This window comes from Euprymna scolopes, chromosome 16 (assembly GCF_053919585.1).
Source record: "Euprymna scolopes isolate OS-2025 chromosome 16, ASM5391958v1, whole genome shotgun sequence".
Classification (NCBI taxonomy): domain Eukaryota; kingdom Metazoa; phylum Mollusca; class Cephalopoda; order Sepiida; family Sepiolidae; genus Euprymna; species Euprymna scolopes.
This window is the reverse complement of record NC_136497.1, coordinates 112,995,273-113,018,260: the sequence shown is the minus strand read 5'-3', so window position 1 is coordinate 113,018,260 and position 22,988 is coordinate 112,995,273. Positions and strand designations below refer to the sequence as shown.

Below are 22,988 nucleotides of genomic sequence, written 5' to 3'. Positions count from 1 at the left end.
GTGGTCTCTTGGCCTTGATAAGTGGTGATACCTTTGTAAAAAAAAAAAAAGTCACAGAACTGTCAAACTGTTATGAAACCTGTCATTTCATACAGTTCTGAGTCCTTATCAAAAACAAGGAAAGCAGAGCAAAAATTTGCCGTTATGGAAACTAAAATGCTCCGTTGTATCTTGTGAATCTGCCTGACCACATTTGCAATGAGAATATCCAAAAACACTAAGGCATCGCATTTATTGAGAGCAAAATGATGGGAAGACAGCTCAGGTGTTTTAAAGATAAACAACGACAATGTCGCAAAACTTTACATAAGTAAGTGAGAGAGAAGCCGATAATAAAACATTTCTGTAAAACAAACCTTCACCCGACAAAACATGTGATCATGTCAAGTAGAAACAAAAATCCATCATTGTTAACTTTGGCGTTGCTCAGGATTAACACATGAGACAAAAAAAAAAGGTCAGACAAATCCTAAGAATGTTTCTGTGAATTGTTTTATTTCTGAATTCATCCAGTTTATTCTTAAAAGAATTTATAGTGCTTATTCGGGTTGGCACTTACGACAGCATTTAAAAATTTTAAAATACAGGAATGTCTGCATAGTCATAGGACAAAGATGAAAAATCTAAAAAAATCACATAATTTGTTCATGTAGTTTTTTTTATTCAAGTAAAATTTTACTCTGTTTCAATGGGGGTGAAGCAAATGAAATGAATGTGTCGGTAGACAAAGGCAGAGAACTCTAATGCACGTGGAAACTCTAAAAATAATCATTGATTACCTCCCTTTATTGTGTTCTCTGGAGAAACATGGCCTCGTCTGTTACTTAATGGTAAAACTGACAAATTTATTTTTTTTAAAGTAAGAAATAACTAGTTGGTCAATTTTTGTGATTTTTGGAATAAAACATGTTCATTCCATAATAAGTAGGTACAAAATAAAAGTTTTTCTTCATTTTTGTTTATCGTTATGAGTGCCAAGCTGAATAAGCACCCAAATTATACTAAAACTATGTTTATTCTGATTTCATAATTTGTTCTCAAATCTAATTTTATGGTGGATTTAGTTTACAAACTATTTTGTGTTAATAAATTTCTAGTGTGAGGAGAGAAAAAAATAAAAATTTGTTTTGTAGGCAATGAGATGGTATCTTAAGAAAAAAAAAAAAAACACTAGTACCGCCCACTTCACTGGATTGGCATCATGAAAGAAATTTGGCCAATAAAAATTTTGCTTCAGTTAAGGAAATGATTTTCAAGAAACTTGCTCAAAGATAAGTTAAAAAGTCAATTTCTAAAAACTTTCTAAAAGATGCCAGCATGTAAAATGGATGTTGATAAACCGAATATGAAATCCCATTATTTTGGAGATTTTAATGAAATTACTTCTTCCCATTTAAGTAAAGAAGATTTCAACCAATTTTAATGATTTATTTCAAAGTGCTGGTACTACATATGCACCAAAACATCAAAACGATATGATATTGGCTGCTACAGTGCATTCAGATGGAGAAAATTGCCAATGTCACTGCAAAAACTTCCATGAGAAATTAAATTGCACTATGACGTTTCAATTTGTACTGCCATGTTACCCACCGGCGGTCAGTTGAAACCATTCAGTTCCACATCGATGTTGATGGCCCAAAGCCACATGGTAGGTCACTTGAGATATGAAGGGATCCGTTGATGATCCCAGCAAGTGGCACAAGCGACAGAAGATTGAAGCTATTCATGAAACGTTTGGATGAAAAATGAAAATAACCATAAAATAATAATAAATTCACATAGTGCCTGCGATTCAGAACTTATTTTGAATCATGGTTTCATATTTATCTCCCTTGCAAACTTTCCCCTAATTTTACAGCTCCAAATAAAATTTTTGCGAATATGATGAATTTGTAATCAACATTTCACTTAAACCAGTCAACATGTTATAACTAACTTATTTAATGTTTATCTTTTTATTTTATTTATTTATTTAAACGTGATTTTAAGTAAAAATACAGGTGCTTGTTCAGAATTTACCTCAACGAAAAAAATAAAATAAAGAAAAATCTGTATAATGCAAATGGACGCAAAGAAAATATCATACACATAATTTCTGTCAATTGATCAAGTAATTTTATTTTTAAACTAGTTGTCCGGCCTTGCCAGGTCATAAAATATGCTTAAATATATTTTAATTCATGCAGATTTCGTATTCATTATTACAAAGCCAATTCTCTATTTAATATTATATTGTACCTAATGATTACCAAAGATTTTTTAAAAATGACTTGGATGCCATCAACTAAAACATTTAGTTGCTTTCCTTACCATTTGAGCTATCAACAGAAAGATAAGAAAGATTTAAAATTAAACTACTTCAAGATATGAATGAATTTACACATGCACAAAAAAAAAAAAGAAGGAATATGTCAGCAAGTTGAAATAAACATTTTGCATTTCAAGTTACCAGCATCTTTTTGTATACATTATTCATCCATCCAAACAAAGATTTTACTCATTATAAACCATCCTTGGTGCATGGTTACTATTTCAGTGTTATGCGATCAGTAGTTTAAAAGTTTTGGGTAAAATATTTACGCACAGACATGCGCACATACATCTACTGTTTTATTTATATAGATAAGCAATTCAAATTTTATGGCTGAACAAGTATCTTAAAAACAACTTGAAGGAATAAGGGAGATAACTCTAATCGAAATTTTAGAAAAACATTCTAAACATGTGAAAGGAGTGTAATGGAAAAAATCAAGGCAAATATGTAGTTTAGCAGCGTAAATTATTTGACAAACAAAAATTGGTAAATTTTTAGTTTACTGACCGCTCGGCATTCATTCGTCAACTTTTAAAGGTTTTCAGATAAGCTGAGAACAAATATCGCATTTATTTTTTGCACAAACAAGTAGTTATCTGTATTTGAAGACATTCTGTATTCAACGTAATCACTACCATTTTTAATGGCAGTTATCTTGTTTTCCAATAACGAAAAAACGCCTGAAACAGGCGAAATATGCCACATGTAAGTGGAAACCCCCTCCCTCCCTACCACCGGTCTTGGCGCAAAAAAGGTAAGTTTTTTTTTTAAGGGGGGAACAGGGGTAAATTACAAGAAATCTTGAGCGGAAGGAAAGAATGTAAAGACAAGACCACAAATTAAAAATAGTATTTAGAGTAGTATTTATTAAAGTAAATTAAAAGATAAATATTACCTTTCACTACAAGACAACATCAACCACTCTAATTTGTTTTTTTAGGGGTATCCGAGGTAACTGGCCACAAATCTGATGATCAAATCTGTTGCAAATTTACCATTTGCATGGTTGTAATCTCTACCGCCGCAACACACTCGCCTCCCTCCACCGACCCCCTCCCCTGTATAAACACAGAATTTCTGTGACATGTACAACGGTATTCTACTCAGTAAATGTCGGCGTGTTATTTATGTACAAACGGTTAATTAAACTGCAGAAGCGCCTGTTAAACTATACAAGTTCTATAATTGAATACCCCTCTTCCAAAAAAAAAAAAATAGAACAAAAAACATAAAAATGTTTTTGTAAACTTACTGACAGCATTATTTTTACTATTTTACTATTGGTGAAAACTTTATTTTATAAAAAATATTTCTTGTCATTTAAAATGTCCGCCATGTATTCATACACCTTGTGAAACGTCAAGTGACTACGTGCGTGCATTTCAGTAAGAAACCGATCACGTGTAGTGTAAACAAAGGTGGTAAATGGTGCAAAGTAATCCCAGAGTTCAGAGGTTCATACCATGCAAACGGTAAATATGCTGTAAGAAATTTTTCAGTCATCGTACAAGCCCTAACTGCCATTGTATCGATCGATTTGATTGGTCGAATCTAACCAGACATGTCACGTGCCTTTGCCACCAATTTCTATTTCCTTTTCAGTTTTCTTCAGTTCATTCCAGCGAAGGAGGAAGGACTCATTTTTATTATGTCTTCTAAGAAGGAGACTTGGGTGTTAACATTAGTACCTTCTATGCTTCAGATCTCAGCCATGGATCAAGTATAGAACATATTTGTAAAAGCCTATAAATTAGGCTTACTTATAAGACAGAATGTCTACAACCGCATTACAGACCTTTCTTATCATTGTGAACTTTTCATCTTCGGTATTCAGCCCGTTTGCATTGCTACCAATTTTTTAGGGCCATGAGGTCCAATGGAACGCGGCTAAATTCATCTTTCCCTGCAACAGACTAAAACAGCATGCAGATTGCAAAAGGACTAAACTACCGCTTCATTGAAGCAACCTACCAGCTCCAATGTTGGACGCAAAATGGGCGCATTATTTTGCAATAATATCTTGTGTACCAATAAAGTTTGTCTTGAATTTTATAGGTCTGTTGTTTTGTGATTGTCTCATTTCTTGCCTTCAACAGACAGCATCGAACATGTGAGTTAAAATTTCCATCTTAACATAAAATAATTCCTACAATGCAACGAGTTTGATTATTAGATTCGTTGTCAGTGACCTTGAATACCCCTAGAAAACCAAATTAGAGTGATCGGTGTTCTGTTGTAATATTTACTGATGAAATTAAGAAAGTGAAAAAAAAATTGTCCTGTTGTGTAGCAGGGGTATATATTTAAAGATGGCACGGAGTTCATAATGGGGCACATATATAACGGGACTCATGTAATACAGACATAACGATAGTGATGATGAGAGAGAGTTATATTACAGTTCTTATAACACATATTAGAGGAGAGGGTGATATGATGCACAGTTCTTAACACAGAGGAGAAGAGGCATTTATAGACATTACTTGTGATGGAGGAAATGGAACACATAACTTGGAAGGGTTCACAAGAGTTTGTTCTGATTGATGATAAACGCAATTACCTTTCGTTCGTGATGAAGGATGACACAAGACAACAGTTACAATACAATGATGACTTCTTTATTCATCTGATCTGCCGGGCGATGACGTCAGGAATTCAAATTTGGATCTACATAGTCTAAATGTTCTTCCTTTGCTCCAAGGGATCAACTGACCAACTGACTGGCTCTCTTGCTGACTGACTAAAATCCGAACCCATAATATGGAGAAATGTCCTTTGTTTATGACATCAGAAGTGTGTTTTCCAAACGTGACCAATTTCACATGGCTTTACATATGTTTGTCCAACACACTTTTGACAAACAAAAGAATCCTCAATTCTAATATAACCTATTTTAAACAATATTATTTAATTTGCATTGTTCATTCTTTTACTGACATATTTAATATTCAGATTTCTAAAAGAATTAACAATAGACTTAATTTCTAACATTCCATTTCTTAACTTTGCCTACAGGGTTCGATTCTAGGCTTATCCTAATCTCATTTTTACTCAAGTAATATTCTTCTTATTTATATGGAAAGGGGACAGCCCTTTTCCATGTAACAGTCCGTTTCAATATCAGGAAGCGGAAAAATATCCGGAGTGGGGGTCATTGCGGCCTTGAAGCCGAAAAACGTTTTGGAGGCCATGTTTGGCCCTTTTGGCTCTTTTTGGGGCGTATTTTTCCTAAATGGGAAACGAGATGGCTGCCAGCAAAACGATAGTGATTACTTTGAATGCTGAATGTCTTCAATATGGATAACTACTTGTTTGCACAAAAAATAAATGCACTATTCGTTCTCAGCGTACCTGAAAACCTACAAAAGTCGACAAATTAAAGGGATCGGTAAACTAAAAAAATACCCAAAAATTTAAAAAAAAACTATTTATTTTTTATATAAAACACATTATTAGACCCAAAGGTTGAAATAAAACCAGAAACACATTCCTTTTTATTATTTTTTCATCGTTTATTATTATGTACGATATTTGAAGCCGCCGTATTGCTTTTAAAATGTGGCCTTTCTAAGGTTTGATAGATAAGCCTTTTTAAGGCTTTAAAAAAGGCCTATCTATCAAGCCTTAGAAAGGCCAAATTTTAAAAACAATATGACGACCTCGAATGTTGTACATTTAGTCTAATAGAAAATGTTGAAAAAATAATAAAAATGAATTTTTTCTGATTTTATTTCAGCTTTAGGGTCTAATAATGTGTTTTATATAAAATAAATAGTTTATATAATTTTTTGTCTGTCAACTCATTTACGCCGCTAAACTACACGTTTGCCTAAATCAAATTCTTTTTAATATATATTTTTTTATATATACTTTTTTATATATATGATATAAAACTACTTGATCAATTTACGCAGTTGCCGTATGATGTTTTCTACTCATTAACTCGTTTAACGAAATCATTTACGTGATTTATTTTCTCTAGGAATTAGTAGGTATTGTTCGCTCATTTATAGAAATAAGCGAACAATACCTACTAATTCCTAGAGAAAATAAATTCGACTATTTTATGTGATTCATTTCTTATTGAGGCGATTCAAAACTATAGGCGACTCTAAGTATGACCGTAGCGGTGTCAGGTGAACACCTAGCCTTGATGTAAAAATGTTCCGATTACCAAACCAGACTTCTTGTTTCAGTTTAAAGTAAATCTGTATTATATATATATATATATATATATATATATATATATATATATATATATATATATATATATAGTTGAATACAGCCGTTCCCTTTTTTAAATCTTGGGTTCCTATACTACACAACTTACCTACTGAACTAGGAATTTACTGATAATATTGAAACTCTACTTGAAACTCATTACGCACTATAAATAAAATAAAATAATAAATAAATTAATATAATTAACATAATGGATGATCACATTTTAATGTATATACTTTCTCTTTAGGTCCTGTCTCCCCCTTTACACTTAAATATGATGTAGTCCTAGTTATAAATTGGCAATGTTTGAGTTGAAACAGCCAAAGATGTCCTTGGCCTGACGAAGCGATTCCCTTACTGGGTTTTCGCTGAAACATGTATGCTTATGTGTAGCCATGTAGCCATTTGTTTGTAAACTAAATTCACTTATATATATATATATATATATATATATATATATATATATATATATATATATATATATATATATATATATATATATATATATATATATATATATAACGTGTTCAAAAGTTTAACATATGTCATGACATATTTCATGTCAATTTGCTTATTTATTTTAAACTAAAACAGGAAGTCCGGTTCAGTAATCAAAACATCGAGGCTAGGTTTTTCACCTGACACCGGTATGGTTGTACTTAGAGTCGCCTATGCTTCCGAATCGCCCTTATTGAAAATGTACGCCAAAATTAAAATATTCAATTTTTTTTTTTTTTTTTTTTTTTTTTACTTACGGAACAATATTTCAAATAATTTTATCCTTGTTGGAAGAAAACAACGTGGATTTCATCTGATGATATAATTACTATGGTTACACGAGGTCACTTCGTATCAGTGTTATTTTTTGGAGTTACGGTTGCTATGGTTTCTGGTTATTACTTCCGGTTACTTGTTTGTGTAAGTAACCGGAAGTCATTGTAAGTAACCATAGCAATTTCTGACGTCATTTCCTTTAGTGTTTAGCAATGGCCGTTCTAAACACATGCCTCGTCTATTTATGAATAAATGTTGTTTTTTTATCGTTTCTTTCCCATTTTCTATAATACTTAATATGACTCAGTCTATTTTAATTCAAGGTAAGTAAATAGATATTAAAACAAATGACAGATTTATATTAAATTCGCCTAGTCCTACTGGAAGTTACCGTATTTTTCAAAATAAAAATCAGTTCATAACTTTTTCAAATTTATCAAATCAAAGTTAGATTTGTACATATCGGAGCCAATTAATGATAAAGATTTTTGGTGATTTTGCCGCATAGTTAAAAAAAAAATGTATCCTAATTTGACTAGCAAGCATTTAGCGGTTGACTAACTTCATATATATATATATATATATATATATATATATATATATATATATATATATATATATATATATATATATATATATATATATATAAACTATTTTGAATAAATTCGATTTTATGGTATCTTTTTTTTTTATGAAACTTAGTTGAAAGTACAGAATAGTTAAGAATGGTTTTTCAATAATAACGTTATTATTTCAGCACGGCGTGTAAACTACAAAAGTATCTTAAATTTATTTATTATAGTTATCGTAGTCTTTAATATATTTAAAAACAAATATAAAATGAAAGTGTGTATATAATTTAGGTACGTAAAAAATGAAAATGGGTGATACCTAAAATATAAAAGTATTTATGATGCTTAAGCACTTACGTTGCCGTGCTTTTTTTTTTTTAATAGTAAATACTAAGTTTTGCGATTTCTTTTTTTATTGAATTGTTAGGTGAAAGTACAGAATAATAACAAAACACCCTCCCCTCTCCATATTAAGAATGGCTAATTTTGCTAAATTAGTATCGTCTTAATCTCTGTTTATAAAATTACTAATAGTTCAGTCCAGCTTTGCTCGGGTCCTATGTACTGTTCATAACTTTATGTGCATAACTCATGTCCAGGTAACCTTTCAAATGTTTAGACTCAAAATTTGGCTAAATAATTTGCTAGAGACCGCAAAGGTCAAATCTTTTGAACTTTGACCAATTGGAAGCCAAATTTTCGGCCAAAAACCGATTATAAGCTTGCCTTATGTCAGAATACAGTTTATGTAAAATTTCAAATGTTTAGATAAAAAATTGGCTAAGTACTTTGGTAGAGAGGTCAAAGTTTTTTTTAAACTTTGATGCTAATTTTGACTCTCAGCATTTATTGTTTATGGCTCAAACCAAATTAAAAAGTTTGATCTATGTAAAATTAACCTACATCTAAAATTTCAAGTGTTTAGACCCGAAATGGATGGAGGAGTTTGGTAGAGTTTTTAAAGGTCAAATCGTTGAACTTTGGCCCCTTGACAGCCAAATTTCTGGCTGAAGACCGGTTAAAAAGATTTTCTCAAATCTCAATACCTCTTATGTCAAATCTTGAGTCTGTAGACTGAAAATTGACTGAGTAATTTGGTAGGGAAATGTACACACACACACATACACAATTTCACTTTTATAGATATATAGATTGAATATAAATAACTTCACAAACTTTCGACACATGAAAATTTGTTAAGAATCACTTTCTAAACTGACTTTTACTGAACTAAATCTAAAACTTAGGTTAGTTTAATGTTAAAAATAAAATAAACCATCCTGAGCCTCCATCATAGTTTCCAGGTGGAACATGAATCTGCAGTACACAACCTTCATGGTTGGTGTCTTTCAAGAGACATTAAATATAGTTTAATCCTAACAATCAGGTCATCCTTGGTGTTACAGGCAGTACAGTTGGTGCCTTTCTCAACTGCCCATCCCACATATAAATGTTCCATGAGGTTGCAATCAGGCAAGTTGGAGGGGCAGATGTTGGGGGTAGGGTTATTATTGTAGAAGTTCTCAAACAGACACTTCTGGATTTTCCCAGTGTTTTGACATGGAGCTAAGTTCTGCTGCCACACATATGGCTTTCCTGCAGCAATCCTTTCCACTGAACAACACTGGACAGCAACTCACTATAGTTATCAGAAGTGTGTCTGAGCCCTTTTTCAAAGATTTATTGCTGCATGATGTGGTCATTGATGGAAATGCACTCAAAGACCATCACTGTTTGAAGGAACTTGGTCTTCATGAGGCACAAGACTGTAGGCACCTGTCGTTCTACACATTGCTCAACTGGTTGGGAATTTTTTATTCGACTCCAATTCCTTAAGTCCAATAAATTTATTTTTTTACATTGGTTTTCCTGTTTGGTTTTACCAGTTGCACAATTTAACAGTTTTTGCATAGTTTTGCTTTTACTTTTGGAGATATATCATATTTTGTACTGTACTGCAATACTTCTACTTCATCAAGATATTTCAGTCTAGCGGATCACTGCAAATCTTGTCTGAACAGTCTAAATCAATTTGTGCTGCTATAATGTGATGGCATTATGTACAACTAACTAATCTAAACAAAAAACTGATTCTGGCTGATGCAGTGTCTCCCAGTGAATTTCCTTTATTTTTGGTCGTTTATCACATTTTTCTTTAATGCTAGATGATGATGAAGCTACTTCGAATATGAAAATCATACATAAATTTAGTGGTTTGAAATATCCGATATAGAAAAAACAGTGTTTACTAGTGAATACACTAGGCCTACAAGTGAAGCAATGAAAAATAGGAATCCGAGTAAAGAAATCCACAAAGCATCTTAATCTAATTAAAAACTGATTATGTCATAAAGACAATTGCAAATTAGACACAAGTGTACCAAATATTTATGCATTAACCCATAACCATAATAGTAAAAAGAAAATATCGAGGCCAAATCTTGTACATTGTGTGACTTTGGTAAAGACAAACAGTGATATGCTGGTTAGCGTAGGTCGAAAATTACCAGAAAAAAGTGACCACATAATATATTTTCCCTTAAACATTGTCGATATTTCAGGAAATGACTTTAAATTGTGAAATAATTTAGGATTCTGCTAAGATAATGGTTTTATTGAACAATGTCAGCCTGTAAAATTAAACAAGGTGTGGCTGCCAGCAGATACATCTTTTCATAGAATAGACATGCTTTGGTATTTTGGTCCTGCATTTCAAAAATTGAACACCATCATTGTTGTGTTCATACATACCAACTTGCAGTGAACAATGCTCTTAAAGATTATCATTCCAATAATCTTAAAGACAATGTCAGAAGAGTTGCTATTTCAGCAAGAACACAAAATCTTGATGCCATTCTTAAAAGAAAAGCTGAAAAAGGAACTGAGCTGCACTTACAACAGCTTGTTGAATTGAAGCCTGTTATCGATATGGCAACCCCAGATGTCATTTTTTCAGAAGCACAATGGATGCAACTTGAAGAACTGGAAGACCTTCTTAAGCTTCCTTTTTAAGTGACAAAAAACCTTCAAGAAGAGGATCTCACTCCTGGAATGTTTTTGAAAGAGTAGAAAATGTTAGAGCATTCCTTATCCAGGCATAGTGGTTTGCTTGCAGAAACAATGTGAGAGTCAATGCATCAAAGAAAAGTTCAACTGCTTAATAAAATTCTACTGACTGGAGTAAATGTAGACCCAATGAATGGAGTGTTGTTATCTGAAACTCAGAAAGATGAAGCAAAATGGGCACTTTTTTATTTTTGTAGATTTCAGCATTTTTTCCTAATATTGTGATAGAAGGTTTATGAGAATGGACAAATGCAATATCAGATGAATTTTTTTTTTTTTTTTTTTTTGGTGGGGGGGGGGAGACAAAGGAAAAAGAAAATATATAGCTTGAAGTCATGGCAGATGTAGGCTGGTAAATGACATGAGCATAAATAATACCATATATATATATATATATATATATATATATATATATATATATATATATATATATATATATATACATATATATATATATATATATAAAAGAGAGATATATATTGGAATACAGTAAAATGATGGTATTTCAATAAGAAGCAACCCATGCTACTGACGTCCTTTATAGCTTTTCCCTGTTTTTCCTTTGATCATCTTTCCATAAAGGCAATATTATCTTTAAAAAAATTTTTTCTGTACAATATGTTTTTACTCCCCTCTTCTGATGAGAAGCGTTTGGCTTCAAAATGCTATAGCCTAAAGAGATTTCCCTATCCTTATATATTGTATTCCCTTTTGAATTGATAGCATAATAAAATTTCATTGTAAATTTTTTTACCCCTTTGTTATCTTAACTTATTCCATAAAGCCGGTTGAGTGTATATGTGAGTATATTTATTATACAAGTGAATATTAAACGTAAAAAATAATATACATGAAAAGTATATGGATCTGCAGAATACATTTTCACACGGGTCAAGGAGTTGGGAGTCAGAGTCAGAGTCGAAGATATCAAAGGAGTCGGAGTCGGTATCCTAGGAATTCTAGGAGTCAGAGTCAGACTTTTACCATCTGACTCCACAACTCTGCCAATGTATACACTTGCTACATCAATGAGTTGTAGACAACAAAGCTGTCCAAGCATGACATCTATGTAAATTGTAGTTTCTGTTCACAAAATTCTCCAACATACATATTCTGATGCTACATGAACCAGTGTACTTGTATAAGTTTGTTTTATTTTGATTAAAGAAGGAACAGCATCATTGTGAGTTTGGCATTTGTATTTAACATCTATAAAAAGGAAATACAGCATTTTACTTAATCTTATTCATAATATGAAAATTATAGGATTTACAAAAGAATGGATATGTTAATAAGAGGTTCAGGGTGTGTACACATTGATCCTTATTGATTCCAGAGAAATACTGAAATCACTTAAACTTAATGTCACTGGACTCACATCCCCTCCTCTTACCTGATCAATACGGAGTAGATCAATATTCCATTTCAAAAAGTATAAATTACAAGCAGGACCTGTGTTCCAGCATTGCCTGGTGGAAGTATGACACAAAGCCACTTAAGACTCACACCTAAAAACAAATTAAACTTTGCTTGTCAGTCCTGAAAAATAACAGGCACTGGCGGCTGTGGCCCAAATGAAATGATCTGGCTTCAACTGTCAGGCGTTATCTGACAGTGGCAGCTAGCAGAAGCCGTTGGCTATCATTGTTAGTACTAGGGTTTAGTGGGGATTAGTGTTAGTTTGGGGCGATTATTTGCAGATACTAGTGGGCACTGACTGCCTTTTTCACTGGTGGCCATGATCAGTATCAGCCTCCATTGAACTGCTTTGAACTGAAATTGTCTTCAACTGTTGGCCATTGTTGAGCACTGGCTTTTACTGCTGTTTTGGGGTGGTTACTTGCGTTTACTGGTGGACACTGGCTGTCTTTCCAACTGTTATTGTTGGTTCTTAGCATTCAGTGTAAGCCATGACTGGTATCAGCTTCTATTTGATTGCTCCAAAATGAAATTATCTGTTTCTAATGACAAACACTGGTGGTCATTGGCGTTTTTAGGCAATTACTTGCATTTGGTCATTGTCAGTCACTATCACTCATGACCAGTGTTGAGCCCCATTAGTACTGCTCTGAAATGAAATAGGCTGTCTTCAATATTTGTGCACTGCTATCCATTGTATAGAACTGGCATCTAGTGGCATGAACTGTTGGTCACTGGTGTTTATGATGGTGATGATAGTAATTTTCAGTTGGTAAATGTCACTTCTTGAGAAGGGTGGGCACTGACAAGAACTGGCAGGCAAATTGTCTTCAGTTGTCATCAAGTAGTGGGCATCCATGGTGGTTATTGCTCTTTTAAGTTGGCTACTGTCACTTCATGGCACTGACAGGCACTACTGTTTCAAGTCGATTACTGTTGTTTTTAGATGGTAACTGCTGTTTTGCAGGTATTGATGGGCACTGGCTGCCTTAACAATTGTTGTTCACTGGTCATAATCATTGCTCAAAGGTGGCCATGACCAATGTTCCAAGCCTGAGAAAAGCAAGAGCACCTTATTTTCTGTTATATGCAATCCTGATTTGTTACATCAGTATAGATGTTTTTGTTCTTATGCAGAATATGGACCATGGTATTTTTTTAGCTATGATATTCAATTTAAATGTAATTATACAGTATTGTTTGTGTATGAAAATGTTAGGTGAAAGTAAGTAATAGTTACAAAAAATTGTCATTATTTTAGCACGGTCTGTATTCTGCATAAGTGCCCATTTGTGAAGTTATAAGTGATGACAGCAACTACTGCAAATGTAATGACTGCAACGATACTAAGAAGAAAAAGAATTAAGTTGTGATATTTGATTCCTTTATCAGAACCAAACGTATGAAGCTAGATATTAGTTTGTGTCATTCGTTAGAGTCAAAGTTATTGTTTGTGTTAACGCCATCTCATTTAGTTATTAATAGTTTTTTAACTGTTTAAAATTCTCTTATTCCGATTAATGTACGTAGTTGTCGACATAGACTAAGAGCACTTGTAAAGTAAACATCATAAAACTAAATGAAACTGTAAATGCAGTTTTTTCTTTAATATAAACAAAAATAAAATTATGAAACATGCTAAGGTATTGTTTGATAAAATTGTTAGATGAAAATACAGAATAAGTTTAAATCGCACAGTGTGTAAATAAAATATGTTGCATGACTAAATTTGTATCTGCGTTTTTTAAGTTATGGATTTATATGTAAAAAAAAGGTTGAATTAAAAGTAGGAAAAGTTAGAACAAGAATTTTTTTGTTTTATTAAACTATTCAAAAGCAACAATGTAAAGTTGTTTTTTTTTTTCGTATGGTCTGTTTTATAAATGTAGATCTAGTTAGGTTCAAGTTCTGTAGAAGCACCTCCCTTCTTTTTAATCGGTTCCAAAAAGGGCTATTTTTACACAGTTTGAATCAAAATCTTTTTAAATGTAAACTAATCTTAAGTGTAGTTTAGTTTTTTTGTTGTTGAAATTATCTGATTGTTGTTGTTGAATGATGCCATTTTGTTTAGTTTGTGAAAGGTGTTTTTAACCGGTTAAAATTCCAATGTTCCCTTAATCTAATAAACGTATGCAAACAGCCAATGAAATTGACCAGAACTTGTGAAGGGAGAGATCCTTTTTTTAAGCATTGTAGACAAAAGAACTAATGTTAAATCTATTGGAATAAAAAGTAAACACTTAGAATAGCTCCCGGTGTCATTGAGGAGAGGGAAAGGAGAAAATAATTAATGAATAAATATCATGCTATCACCGGTAAGTATAACATTTTGGAATATGACTCTCCTAGGAATTATTATAAGAATTCATGATAACAAATGAAAGCAACTGAGATTATGTGCAAAACCTACATCAGATATTGGCTAGTAGTCTGACCATACTGAATTTATATGTGGCATCTGTATTTGCAAAGCTATAACGTTTTTTAATAGACCGGAATAGAGAGAGAGAGAGAGAGAGAGAGAGAGAGAGAAGAAAAGATGAAAGAAAATTGGAATAAAAATTATCTTAGAGGCTTAAATGTTTAAAAAGACATAGTGTCTCTCATACAATTCCAAGCAATGCTTAGTTTTCTTTCCAGTGTTTTAATGAAGTCATTTAGTTTTCATTAATTTATTTGGTTCAATTGTAGAATAGAGACTTCAAACATCTTGATTTTTCGGCAGGATTGGAGTTTAGGTGTCGATTAACCTCGAACCCAAAGCAACCTAAACCAAAAGCAAAGGAACACAAATTTGTTTGTATCCCTGGAAACAGTGACCATTTTCATTTACATTGTAAACATATAGAACTTTTTATAATTTAAAAAAAAAATAAATAATACGAACAGAATTTTTCTGGTACTTTTGCAGAATTATTTTGCAACTAACAATTTAATTTTCTTCTTTTTTTTTTTTTACAAAATCCATTTTTTTTTACAAAAGCAATTGAAAAAGAGAAACTGAAAAATTGATACGCGTGTAGGGTTAATTTTAATATAAATGGTCGATTAATTAATCACATGGTCAATAACTAAACAAAAATTTCAAATATAAATATTCAAAATAATGAAAAAGTGTACAGTTGTATGATTACTGTTGACTAATAGCTTAATATCTTGATTATTTTTGTGAAAAGTCTTCAGCAATAGTATTGAATTCTTATATTATTTTTTTATGCTGTAAATTCATTTTTAAATTTATTTAAAAAATATTTTTCAGTGGGTCAATGTGGTAATCAGATTGGATATCAATTCTGGGACTTGGCTTTGCGAGAACATGCTCAAAACAATAAGGTATTATGTTTTCTTTGATTTATTTCTTTTTCTAGCGATCTTTTTTTAATGCACAGATAAGATTTAATATTCAAGTGCCATTGTTTTATCATTGTTTATTATTCTTACCATTTATTATCATTATTATTTGTGATGAGTTAGTATTTGTCTCAAACATTGATTTATGATTGTTTTATTATAAGTGAAATTTTACTGAAACATTTTTACTCTTTGAAATAAAAAATAATTGAATAAAAACTGGTCTCATTTAGATTACCATAAAAAGTTAGATGGGTTGAAGGTTCCTACATCGGGTACAAATATGTGGGTGTTTACGATGGCCAAAGATATCCCAAGGCCAATAACAATCATAGATGTCTAGAGGTCAACAATAGCCAAAGATTCTGAGGTGAGGAAGGAGGAGGAGATAATATACAAAATGTATAAAAATATCTGGGAATCAACAACAGCCAAAGGTGTATAACAATCGAAGATGATCAAAAAGTGCAATAACCAAATTATTTTGACTGCAATAACTATGAGTACGACACAATTCCAATTTAGTCTGTAACAATCATTGGTTGATCATCTTCTTTTCATTAATCAAATATAATTTTGCTTTGAGCAGTTTTTATTGATAATGTTTTCATACCATTGTTCAAAGCAAACATTCTAAAATAAAAATATCTGCTCATATTCTTCGTTTGATTTGAACTCTACTCCTTAACATTTTTTTACCAATTGGAAAAAAAATGACCAGTTGAGTTTGACTTAGATTGTTTAAATCAGGAAAAAGTAACTTTGCAAAAACAAAATCCAATTTTTTTTTTTGCTTGCTCTCTAGTTATATGCTGAATAGTATTACTACTGTAGTGATATTTCTATTATATATATATTATAATGGACTGTTACAATCTTGTTTTATAGTTAGTTTTATTACCTTTGACTTAATAAACGAATTGAGAGATGAAAGTGAGAGACGGCAACTTCTTCAGCTCTAGACAGGTTTCCATAGCTGACTTCAAAAATAGCAATTATTCTCCTTTTGTCAGAAAAATTACTTATGGAATGTGAGGACTAAAGAACAAAATAAAAAGTGTGAGAATTATGAGGTTGCTGAAAGTAAATGCAAGATCTATTATCCACTCTCTTTCTACTTTGCCTTTTAGTGGTTGCTCAGACATTTGTTTGCTATTTAGTTTGATTCATGGAATCCCCCTCATGAAGTTGCAACAGGTTTTGCTTAGGCAATCAATGACAAACAAGTCATCCACTTCCATGACGCAGACTCTGTTTCTGCACCCACCATTATCCTTGATATGGTCAAATCAACTGAGACACTTCTCATGTAATGCTTGTTTTTTTTTTTTTTGTTTTGTTTTTTACATAGGCGGCACCACTAATCAAGGCTGATAGGCCACTCAAGGATAAGGGTTAAAGAGTGTAGAGTAGTCAAAAGGACAATATAGTAATCGATAGTAATGGAAGTTCGGTAAATTTGTTAACTTAAGTGGAACGGCTCATCAGAAACTTGTTCACGTTGGACTTGAAGACAACCATATTATAGAAAGCTGGAAAGCAGGAAAATGGAAGACAATTTCACAGGCGTGCAGTTCTAAGAAAGAAGCTTTGATCATGGAATCTATGTTTAGGTTTAGGCACAGATAAAGAGTGGGGAAAATGCTACATCCCAAGGTGGGATATGGAGTTTACTGCAAAGAACAGAATTGCTGACATGCCTTCATATGAGAGTTCCTCGGTAAACCTATTCTTTGCAGAAAACTCCAAATCCCACCTGTAGATGTAGCACTACGCAAGAAGTGTCTCCACTGGTTTGGTCATGACAAGTGCAATGGCACTGTTACATAAGAGTGAAGGATTTAAAAAAATACCGAGAGCAAGTAAGAGTAATCGATAAAAACAGTACAAAATTAATTGCAAATTACAAGAATTAAAATGTTGTTTTTTGTTTTTTTTTTCAAACATCCCAAAACGAAGGAATATTTTAGCATGTATTTTGTGTAATATGGATCAAAAAAGTCTTTAGGAAAATAAACGTTAATCACAATATATATTTTATAATAATAGATACCTGTTTTTATTTAATAAAATTGGTAAAATTGAAAATGTCCATTGTGAATTGCAAACTGGTGCTAATCAAAAAAAAAAATCTTCAATTTTATTTTAGGTTGGATTTTTTTATGGCAAATAGTAATTTGTTTTTAACAATTTATTTATTAACAAATAGTAAAATCAAAATAATAAAATTGATTTTTATAATTAAAAATTTTAAATAAATTTTATCTGGAAAATATTTTTTAAATAAAACAAACTTTCTTTCATAATTGGACTGTTTCATTTTTAAAATATTTTTAAATACTTTAATTATAAACAAATATAATTATATTACAAAATAAAAATAAAGAAAATTAATAATAGATCATAAATTCAAACTGTTTTTTTTTTAAATCTTCTATTATATCTATAAAAGTGAACGTGTCTGTCTGTCTGTCTGTGTGTCTGTGTGTCTGTGTACATTTCCCTACGTAATAACTCTGTCAATTTTTAGTCTATAGACTCGAAATTTGAAATACCGAGTACTGAGATTTGGGAAAATCGATGTGACAGGTGTCAGCCAGAAATTTGGCTGTTAAGGGGTCAAATTTCAACGATTTGACCTTTAAGAACTCTACCAAACTCCTCCGACAATTTTGGGTCTAGACACTTGAAATTTTAGATTTAGGTTCCTTGAACCTGGATCTAACTTAATAAAGTGATTTGAGCCCGAAACAATAAATTTTAAGGGGTCATAATAGGGGTCAAAGTTTTAAAAAATTAACCATTTTTTTTGTTTTTTTGCTTTTTTTGCACAGCATACACCTCCAAACACCCGAGCAACGCCGGGCACCCCTGCTAGTATAAATGATAAAAATAAAAAATCCCACCAAAACCTATGCATTCCTAGAATAATTGGAGATTTGAGCTGGCAATTTCCGATTTCAGATATGGCGATTATAATGAAGCATTCTATTTCACCACTAAATACTATAATTTTAGAGTTCGATTCAATATGCTAATATTTTTTTCGCTTTTCTGTTTTTTAACATCTTAAATGTTACATATCTTTTGAATTTGTTTCTCAAATTTTGAGGAAAAAATTATAAGGGAGACAATTCTGCTTTATTAGATAAAATAGGACAAAGTTGTTCCCCCTATCCAATCGAGTTAAGTTTTAAACCATAAAAATAAAAGCTACTATTATAGTTTTTAATGCATGAACAAAATAATATGGATTTATATTATTTCATTTTTGATTTACTTTTCCTTCTTAAAACTGTTCTCTCTGCTTTTTATTTTACCAAGTTGTTATTATTAAAAAAAAAAAAGGATTTTAAAAGTTTTAATTCTTATAAAAACTATAACGTTCAAGTAATCTCTATAAAATTATTAGATTATCAAGTTGACAAGAAAGTTTTTGCAGTTTTGAAATTTTAAATTCAGATGAACATAACTCGGCTCAAACAAAAATTTATTGATCGAAGTGAGCATCATCAGAATCAACATACTTTTGCCAACGCAAAACAAGTGTATTTATGCCAGAAACGTAAAAATCTTGCTTTCTGGTGGTGATGAAGTTGCTGAAGGCGTTTTTGATATCGCTTAGGTTTTCGAAGCATTTCTCATGCAGAAAGTTGTTAAGATGCTTTAAAAAGTGGTAGTCGATAGGTGAGAGGTCTGGAGAGTATGGCGGATGATCCAAATGAAATAAATTAATAAGTACTAAAAAATACTCAGAAAGTAATATTGTGTTACATAGTTCAATACAAATAATAAAATCATATTGTAAGAAACAATCTTTAATTTACTCCTTCAGTTCAGCACCTCCTGGCAGATAATGTTCTTTTTTTATTTTTTGCTTTGTTTCTTTCATGTGTTCCTTTTTAAGTAAAGTTTTGCTGACTTCTTTTTTCATTGAAGAATAGCTGCACATCACAATTACCTTGAGTTTCTTTACTCACACCATTCCAACAATGATCATATAGTATCATAATGATAATGAGGCTACATCAAAGGGAGGTCACTGTCATATTCTTTCCAGGGTTGCCATATTGATCTTTTTAAGACCAAATTTTGTGAATGTGGCTTTTTTGAAGCAGTTTGATCTTCAAAAATTGTATTCGGCTTTTTTCAAAGCCTAATGTACAAACTAAGGAAGAATATTATATAGACAAAAAAAAAATATAAAATTTTTTTTGTTCTTCTTTTCAATTAAAAATATAAAAAAAAATTTTGTTCTTCTTTTCAATTGAAAATTCTTGAAAAAAAAAAAACTGTGTTTTCCATTGTGTATATGATTTTGTGCATATTACTTTGATAAATGCTTGAGTTGCTGGTGAAGCAGATCTGATGATTCCTGAAACCTACAGTGAAACCAGTTCATCACCGATGGCTGATCTCCGAGCATCTGGAAGATGCATTTTAGAATTACATTAATTCCATTGTTGGTTATCTTTCAGATGCAAGGTTCCTTGTTTACTTGCGGTTGTAACGATGTAAGATTCCGTTGTACGGAAGACCAAATCGGCCATAATTTAAATATTTAAATTTATTTACTGAATTTAAATATTTAAATTGATATACTGTTTAAATGATAATATACGTCTACGATGTTTTTATTGGCGCTTCTTCGTATTTTTTAATAACATTTTTTTGCACCATTTACAAGTTTTTTTTTACAAATACTTTTTTTAATACTGTAATAGTAAAATAAAGTTACATTTATTAATTATACGAAAAAAGTATCTCGTAATGTTTTCACACGAGATTTTTTTCCTGTTGATTTCTAACTTCAGTTACAAATTTCTAATAAAGATTATTATTTTTTTATTATTAAAAATACATTTCATGAAAACACTCATTATAAAATGTTCACGTTGTTTAATTAAAAGTTCTCAATTTTAATCTAATAGTTTTATAATTTTGTTATTTTGTTACAAATTTCTAATAAAGATTATTTTAATTTTAACGGTGATTTGGTTTTCATTGTAAACTCCGTCATGTTAAAGGCGTTAAAATCACTTTAAATAGTAAATCAATTTTAATATTTAAAAAAAAAAGAGAAATCAACAGGAAACAAATCTCGTGTGAAAACATTACGAGATACTTTTTCCGTATGTATCTTTATTTTACTATTACAGTATTAAAAACATTATTTGTAAAAAGAACTTGTAAATGGTGCAAAAAAATGTTATTAAAAATACGAAGAAAAGCGCCAATAAAAACATCATAGACATTTTGGCCGATTTGGTCTTCCGTACAACGGAATCTTACATCGTTAAAACCGCAAGTAAACAATGAACCTTGCATCTGAAAGATAACCCCATTGTTTTCATTGCTTGTCAAATGATTTTTTTTCTTCTATATTAAAAACATAGCTTTTAAGGAGGTGCACGATTTATTCCCCTTGAATTAGATAACTTATGAGTTGTTTTAATCTGATGAATAAAATTAATTTTTACTCCGTGTGTGTGTGTGTGTGTATATATATATATATATATATATATATATATATATATATATATATATATATATATATATATATATATTCCATGAGACTGAATTAGCTTAATTTTATTATCAAATAAATTATTTTATTTTCAGACATTCAAAGCTTAATTTTGGTTTAATATGTGTATGACTTATCTCCCTTAGATTAAAAAATAGGGCAAAGTTATGTACCTTGAATATTCTTGACTCTTGGTTTTAATTTTCTTATTACTTTGATTCTGCTGGGGATTGGGCATTCTACCAGATGCTAAACATTCTCCCATTAGTTTAGTTATTCCAACCGAGAGATCTTTTTAAGATTCTAACCGTCCCTTTAAGTGCTATTATTTGTATTTCTCTTGCACTTCATTCACTGGGTATATCCATCAGATAGTTTTTGAAATTCTTGTTCATTAGCCCGGTTGCTCCTTTAATAACTGGAATGATGGAGATCTTAAGATTTCAGTTTCTTTTCATGCCATACATATCCTTGGTATTTTGTTATTTTCTGCCTCTCAGCTCTGTTAAGGGCAGCATCATTAGGGTTGCTTACTTCAACTAAGGTTGCTACTTTCTCCCTCTTGTCCCATATCACTATGTCAGGCTTAATAGCTAGATATGTAGCTGTAGGAATTTTGTAGTCATAGTGGATGGTGTATGACTTATTTTCAACTGTTGTTTCTGGAAAACATGTTCCCAAGATTTGCTACTACATGGGATATTCAAGTTTTTACAGAATTTCCAGTGGAGATATTTACACACTCCATTTTGTCACATTATATAATAGCCATCCCCCCAACAGGGCTTTATGACTGGATGTTAGGTGGCTCACACTCTCTACTTCTCCGTGGCAGAACCTGCAATTGTTGTTATTGCTGAGACCACTCATCTTTTTAAAAGCATTAGTCATTAAGCTCTGATCTTGAGCAGGCATTATCATTCACTCCTGATCATGGTGAAGATATCCTTTTTTAAGCCAGTCTACAGAGACTATCTATATATTCCTGAGATAGTTCATTCAGAAAATATTTGGCATGTTGTTGGTTGGTCCATTCTTCCAGTTTTCTGCTCTTAGTGTACTTTTGCCGACTCTTTTAGGTTATTTCTGTTAAAGGCTCATTTTCTGTTTCTGTATCATTTGTAAAATATTTGGCCAGTTTTGTGATAAAGGTAGTTCTACTGGCTTTCTTTTCTTGGTGTTCGTATACCATTTTAAGGTTTGAATTCTGGGAGCTTATCAGATATTGCTCAGTGCTCACAATAGTGATTCGGTGTTGATGGTCAATCTCTGACAAACCCATACCTCCTACTCCTCTTGGTAGATACAGTCTTGGTAGACACTGGTTTTTGTATATTACTCGGTATAATGTTAACATTTTTCTTGTTTTAGTGTCTAGCCTATTAATGTTTGTATGTGGCCAATCAACAATGCCAAAGCTAGTTGGTTAATGGCAGTCACTTTGTTTTTGTTTGTGAGCTGTTTTTTTGCAAATTTTTCTTACATGGCGCACATACTCTTTGCCTATTTTTGTTTTCTCTCATGCTGCCATGCTGAATTGCATCGTTTTCTTCTGTGCCAAAATATTTGTATTTTTCCTGCTCTTGGTATCCTCACCAAGCTGTATGTTTTCTATGCAGATCTTCTTCCCAGTTCTGATGGAGCACTTGGCACAATTATCCAGACCGAATTTCATACCAATATCTTTAGAGAAGCTATGTACAATTTGTAATAGCTCACTATATTCAGCATTGGAACT

The 22,988-nt window shown here is 31.7% G+C and overlaps 2 protein-coding genes across 3 annotated transcripts in view; one reads left to right on the top strand and one right to left on the bottom strand.

Moving 5' to 3' along the window:
- Positions 1–7,417, bottom strand: part of LOC145296057 (kelch domain-containing protein 9-like) — a 38,672-nt gene extending 31,255 nt beyond the window's left edge. Inside the window, exon 1 of the mRNA XM_080142124.1 lies at positions 7,297–7,417. The gene's annotated coding sequence lies outside the window, so the exon portion shown is untranslated. The remainder of the gene's footprint in view (positions 1–7,296) is intronic.
- LOC145296056 (tubulin epsilon chain-like) overlaps positions 1–22,988 on the top strand; it is a 197,539-nt gene that overhangs the window by 19,788 nt on the left and 154,763 nt on the right. Inside the window, exons 1-2 of one of the 2 annotated variants that reach the window (XM_080142122.1) lie at positions 7,536–7,638; positions 15,632–15,705. In XM_080142122.1, the coding sequence (XP_079998248.1) occupies positions 7,545–7,638; positions 15,632–15,705 (168 nt within the window). In that variant the 5' untranslated portion in view covers positions 7,536–7,544. Of the gene's footprint in view, positions 1–7,535; positions 7,639–15,631; positions 15,706–22,988 lie in introns of those variants that run through there. The other variant, XM_080142123.1, reaches the window with a different exon arrangement.